This window comes from Saccostrea cucullata, unplaced genomic scaffold, assembly GCF_032062105.1.
Source record: "Saccostrea cucullata isolate Sc308-1 unplaced genomic scaffold, CSIRO_AGI_Scuc_v1 ctg15, whole genome shotgun sequence".
NCBI classification, from domain to species: Eukaryota; Metazoa; Mollusca; class Bivalvia; order Ostreida; family Ostreidae; genus Saccostrea; species Saccostrea cuccullata.
This window is the reverse complement of record NW_026938676.1, coordinates 624,999-631,769: the sequence shown is the minus strand read 5'-3', so window position 1 is coordinate 631,769 and position 6,771 is coordinate 624,999. Positions and strand designations below refer to the sequence as shown.

Genomic DNA, 6,771 nt, shown 5'->3' with positions numbered 1-6,771 from the left:
TAGGTCATATAGCTAATTGGGAATACACATGCTCCAAAAAATTTAACATGGTCACTCATCTGGAAAATGTAGGTCAGAATGACTAAAACTCCCCAATCCTTAAAAAATGCAACATGCAATATTTCATTTGCTATAATGTTTAATAATAAAATGAATTAAATTCACTTGTAAAAACTTATTATATAATAAAAGAAGGAGTTATGTGTAAAGTTAAAGGTGCTTAGTCACAGATTTGAAGTTAATGTTATTTCAAATTTTCTGTACAATATCACGACTTATATATTTATACCCCCGCTTGAAAAGCGGGATGGTATATAGTAATCAGTATGTCCGCCCGTCTGTCTGTACGTCCGTCCGTCCGTCTGTCTGTTACGCTTTGAGGTACCCATCTCTTATCCGCAACTCCTCTCATATCACTGAAGGATTGATGAAACTTTTACAGAATCTTCGTTACATACTAGTATTGCCATTGTGACCTCCTATTTTACTTTTTGATCTGACACATATTTTGGGTGTCCCACAAGAAAACCTGGACACTCCCGTTATTCATATGGGAGGCGGGGTATAATTTAGTGAGCTTATTGCTCACAGTACTTCAAGTTTCATGTGAAATTTCTATTGCAATACTGAGTACAGTAAAACACATTTAGTACGAACACGGATATAGCGAATTCACGGATATAGCGAAGTCGTTCTAGTTCCCCGGCAAAATTCTTAACAAATCTTTGTAAAATTGCACGGTTATAACGAACTCTGATATAACGAATTGATGGATATAGCGAACTGATTTTGAGTCCCATTGAGGTTAAATATAATGAAATTTACATCTTTTATAACGAACTTTCAAAGATCTCAAAATTTGATAGGTTGAACTGTCTTTATTTTCTTTTAGCTTTTGTATATAGAATTCAATTAATAACAAAACCTTAGTTATCTAAGGTATGTTTTGTAATATTTGCTTCACTAACATGTTTGGTAGTAATACTTGAGGGAAAACATGCATATTGCGAATTCGCTATATATGATTATACGAATTCGTTATACTGATATAACGAATTACGGATATAGCGAATTAAATTCACTGGTCCCCAGGACTTCGCTATAACCGTGTTTTACTGTATTGCAATAGAAATTTCACATGAAAATATAACGAATATCTGTTTTCATCTCGAAATTATTGAAACTTCGAATTTCTGGACGGGTTTGATTGACACATCCTTGCACTTTCACACATTATAATTTTAATTATTACTAAGTAGAAATATACAGAGAATTTAAGAAAATCTTAACTTCTAATCTGTGTCTATGTACCTTTATTTGGATTTCCAATATCGGTGGAACAACTCACATGTATGTCACATCATAAATCAATAAATAGTTTAAAGATATTTACATACATCCTAAATATAATGAAATGCATTACATAAACTAAAATGCATCTTTTTTGCATCATCAACCTGAGCAACGTTTCCTGAATCCGTAGAAATGATAAAACCTGCAATCGTCGTTTATATCGCCAATGGTTTCCAATTGGCAATAAGAAGTTGAGGCGAACACTCGCAATTTATAAATAGAGATAAGGAATATCAAGTTAAGCAACATTGCCACTCCTCCCTGAAGCATCAGAATTTTCAGAATGGTTTGATCCACCATTGTCGTTGATGTTAACAGTAGTTTTCCCTAGACAACATGATTTCGAAGCGAACACTCGTAATTTATAAATAGTAAAACAGACTAAATGAATCAAAGGCACAACTATAAAAACAACGCCGAGCGATAAAAGTACAGTATTTTGAACTTTGTCCCAGTCTAAAATATCGTAGATTGATCCGCCCCCGGCTTGGTGGTAGATCACAGAAAACACTGTGTACAAAACGGCGAGCGTGACCGGCTGGTACACATGGAGAATCCGCACAGGTTTGGCACATAACGTGAGGTTAGATAGAGCGTATACAGAGTTCACAGCATGCGTCAGTATACTGTTGGCAGTAAGGTCTGGAATAAAATAAAGAAAATATGTATTTAGTATTGAAGCTAGTTGGTGCCAAGTAAAAACATATGTAATCAAAGATTACGAAGCTCACCTCGACGAATGTTATTAGTTGAAATATTTCAAATCTCACATTATATTTTCCTTATAGTTAGTCAGCGTCCTGATATCAATATTCATGCAAGTTCTGTTTATGTAAGTTATAAATCATTGGGAGTTGCCCTGTTTCAAAATCACTAATGAAGAAAATATCTTTTTCCCCTACATCAAAACCAAGTCTGCATTTGTCAATCCCTAGATGCATCATCCATGCAAGTTAAATCATAACAGGCCATAAAATTACAGAGATACTCCAAAAACATGAGCCTGGTAACTCATCTGGAAAATAGGTCAGATCCAGCATCCGACTCAAATCTGGTAGTGTCTATCCCTAGATGCATTATCAGATAGGGCTTATAGTTACTTGGGAATGGACCTGCTCCAAAAACTCTAACCTGGTCACACTTGGTAGTGTCAATCCCCAAATGCATCATCCATAGGAATGGACCTGCTCCTAAAACTTTAACAGAGACGCCGACGCCGGTGTTTAGCATAGGCTCATTACGACAAGGTCGAGGCGAGCTAACAATGTTTTAACTGGCGGAGATAAAATATCTACCTATTTTCCAACCTACCGGCTTCCGTAATTTAGAGATAATCAGTTAGAAAATGAAAGTAGGAGCAAATCCAACCTTGACTTTTGGCCTCTTTTTAAAGGTCTAATAGCATCCGAATGAGCCGCTATATTTCATTTGGCGTTCAAAGTGCCGAGCGCTTGGCGAAGGAGCATTTGCTTCTTATTTTATTATGTGGAAATTACTGTATATAGAAAATTCCCTTGACGGTAACTATTTCAGATATGAGGAACGTTTAATATTTAATGAGACCACGCAGTAAATCCTAAGTAATATCAATGATCATAAAATCAATGTTTCTGGGTCTTTTTAGTGCTGAAGTTGAAGACATTTTAAAAAATGAAATCTATTTGTCTCTTTTGTTTGAATGAAATTAGTGTAAGCTTTACAGAAAAAAAAATACATAACGCGCCTGTAAACGCTGGTTTTGATTTTTTCTGTCCTAACGGCAACAAACATTTACTGCTTATGTATAAATATATAGGCTTATGGATTTCGACATACGACCTCGATTTTTACGATCTAATCCAAAGTAACACACTCCGCGTAGCGCAGATGGATCCACACCAGCGATAGAAGTGGCAATTTCTATAAGAATTCATTAAATAAACTATTTGAAACTTCATACATGTACATGTACTAATATTTTTTTTCTTTTTTTGTCAAATTTAACCCCCCCCCACACACACACACACATAACCTGGAGAGATGACACTTCGCATGGGGTAACAGGGATTTTGACTGGTATTTTGGCTACTCACTTGGTGTCAAAAGTGTATAAAACAGCAGCGTTATCACAAGAGCTGTTACTGTGGAAACGTTGAATAAAATCCACTGTATCTTCATAAACCAAGGTAAATCGTCGTTTTCTGAAAAAAAGAAGTAGATTGTAGCTTAAGAGGATGTGGCACTGAATGTACATGTCCCTTTGAGCAATAATTTGTATTTTGTTGAATTTGTGTGGTAAAAATATAAGATTTACATGGCTAAAGTCTTGTCATTCCGCCTAATCTTAGTTTTCAATAAAGAGTTTTTGGATCAGAGTAATATGTATAGAATCGTAACGTGAGATATCTTGAAATACAAGGGAGTGTGGAGAAATCCCATTTCAGACTTCGAATTTTTTATTGGGTTTTGATAACATAACATTTTGTATAAAGTTGACAACCAGCTGAATCATCTGTATCCATCAATCCCCTCATTTCCAGTCCTTCGGATTCAAAAAAAAAAAAAAACTTCAAACAGTTGCTCGAACCATGTAAACAAGCAATGGCTATACATAATACTTGCAAACAGATAAAAACAACACAATTTTACATCCCCAGAATTTTTTAAAATTAAATTGATTCAGACTAAATACTTTGAAGTGTGTTTTTAAATTGGTGCGAATGCACCTAACATACTCCATTGTGATACACATGTAGTTTATCAAATAATTTTTTTATTCTGACAGACCTTATCTTTTTTTCAAACAATTCTATGTTTTAAAATATATATCCGTGGTCATGTGGGTTTGCAGAATCATAGGATTTGAATTTTTCTCTTACATAATTCTTCACGTGCTATAAAAACCTCCCGGGTGTTTTTTTTTTAACTTGCCGAAATTTAAAATATTTTTAAATCGTTCACGTAATCTGACACTAAATCAATAATTAGAAACCTGCCGTAAGTTTTAAATTTTATTTTTGCACGCAATGAAAAGTGTGATCTTGTACTTTTTCGGAATTTAATCAAATATCGAATTCCTCCTTCACTCGCGAATTGATGTTTTTAAGGTAAGTAAACAAACTTGTGATTTTTATTTTAAAAGCGTCATTAGCTTGTCTCTGAAGATAAGCAATACACTTAAAAAAGAAAATTCTAACGCGATCTTACAAATGAATGCAATGTATAGTGTTCAAAGTACCACTTAGATACGTTCAACGTCCTTCAAAATACATAGGAGCTCTATTATTATGTTAGAAAGAGCGGATTGTATATTATCAAGCTCAACATTTACTAAATTAATGATGTTTTCTAAATTACGGTTGGTTTCAGTTTTCAAGCGTTTGCAAAATTTTCAAACGAAATCAAGATTTACGAAAAAGCATCAAAATTGCAGTGTGTTCTTCACATATGTACATACACAGTAAATACGAGTGATTCCGGTGTAGTCGAAATAAACTACATAAATGCGATAGCTTTTTAAAATTAATTTCTCTTTATCATTAGTAACGTCAATGTCACCATAAAATTACTAAGATGCATACATATGTACAGACATGTATCAAAGCACTTAAATTGTCGAATGCTTACTTTTTTAGAAATTCTTTGGATACATACCAATTCGAAGTAGTTCCTTATTTGAAATACTGGCATATAAAGTTACAACACAGTCCAAAATGGAGAACATAGCCAGAAGGGTGTAGCCCCAGTTTGTTAGGAAAGATAGCCATTTTGGATTTGGGTGGTCCTCTTCGAAGTAAAATTGTAGACAAATGACCACCAGGTGAAATAAGGCCCAGAATGTAGTCCATACGGGGAAGAAGGGCTGTTGCTGGAAGCACTGTTTCTTGAAAATCAAGTCATAAAATTGAATTCACCAAAACATGTTTATCATAATATAAAATGTTATACTACAAGTAAAGTTAATCGAAAAAAGAATTATTGACATGTAAGAAATAAAATCAAAGATTTCCAATAAACAGTACGAATTTAAGCATTGTAATATATACTAGTAATTAATATATAATGAAATTCGTTTTTCTGTACTTTTAAACCTGCAGCTCATTTAACTACTCCAATTCTCAATGATCTCCTGTATTACGTTGCCCATGCAGTTTAGAATGAAAAGGGTCCATGGATTTAGCCTTGATATTTTCAGCTCATCACTTACCTGTGACGTCACAAAATTCCTGCTACGACTGCCACTAAATCCCAGATTCTGCAGCCTGAATTCCTCCCTGACATTTCCACAAGTCTTCGTCGTCGATTTTCCGGACTCCGAATTCAGACTCATATTTCTGGCATCTGTGTATACTTCATTCGCTACCCGTCATAAATTCTACAATTCTTGCAGTATTAATACGATTGTAGGCTGGATTGGACTATAAACCCATAATTTTTCCGTTTTATAGCAACTCGAGGCGAAAAAGGCCTTTTTATGGTTGCTGTTCAATATTAAATTCCCCGGTCAGAACTTTACTTGTACTTGTATACGTTTATCTTCTTTGTGTAAGGATAATTTAAAAACCTTACAAAAATATAATTCTAAAGTTAAACATTGGCGATTTCACAAAGACATGGTAAATAAGGGAATTCAATACTCAATCATCCCCCAATTCAGCCTTGAAAACTTGATTGTCTGAGATAATCTGGTTATAATCTACTTGTTTCTATATTTCAGAAAATGAGATTAATTAACTTTCAACGATTTATATGATATAATTATTTGATAGTTATATTTTTAAATAATAGTTAAAATCTCTGTATACTCTTTACAAAAAAAAACACAAGGGTATCTGACATAATCATTAGTTAATGTACATGTAAGACGAGGCAGTGATCAGATAGACGACAAGATTGTCTAAAATATGCACAGTCATCGAACAATTTTCAATTATAGTTTTCCTAACAAACGTATACATCGCTTTTTATTATATTTCGGCATGCAATTAAAAAATGAACAAGGAATAATAAAACCTTGTTTTTAGTACATGATTGAAAGAATATTGGGCAGTTGTGTGCCTTTGATTTACTTTTAAAATATTCTAACGGGACTTTAAATTTTGAAGACTTAAATACAGTTTCGAATTCAGTGACAATCTTAATGAAAAATTCAATTGATTATTAAAACGAACGAGAGATCACTTACCATCTGGTTTTAATATAATTTACCCCAAAGAACAACTTTTCAGTCTGTTGTCCTCCGACTGTCGGTCTCGGGTCTGATTACTTCTCGGGATTAATTGATCAACGAATAAAATTGAGTTATGACGTAACAATCACTACTTAAGTCAAACAATGAGCATAACTCACTTTCCGTGACAGCATAATTATGTGACATGGATTATAATTTCAGATTTTGAAATTAATTAAATGGTATAAATTAAAATTACAACCTTATTC

At 33.7% G+C, this 6,771-nt stretch overlaps 1 protein-coding gene across 2 annotated transcripts; it reads right to left on the bottom strand.

The window, feature by feature from the left end:
- Positions 1–1,300: 1,300 nt before the first annotated feature.
- On the bottom strand, positions 1,301–6,735 carry LOC134250890 (protein rolling stone-like). Of its 2 annotated transcripts, none has more exons than XM_062733250.1 (5): positions 6,518–6,735; positions 5,540–5,896; positions 4,987–5,209; positions 3,426–3,533; positions 1,301–1,995 (listed from the first exon to the last, which is right to left on the bottom strand). In XM_062733250.1, exons 2-5 carry the CDS (start codon positions 5,660–5,662, stop codon positions 1,592–1,594), a joined length of 858 nt encoding a protein of 285 aa, XP_062589234.1. In that variant the 5' UTR covers positions 5,663–5,896; positions 6,518–6,735; the 3' UTR covers positions 1,301–1,591. The 2 variants fall into 2 exon arrangements, with proteins under 2 accessions (XP_062589234.1, XP_062589233.1); XM_062733249.1 differs by having other exon boundaries at positions 5,540–5,707.
- Positions 6,736–6,771: the final 36 nt, after the last annotated feature.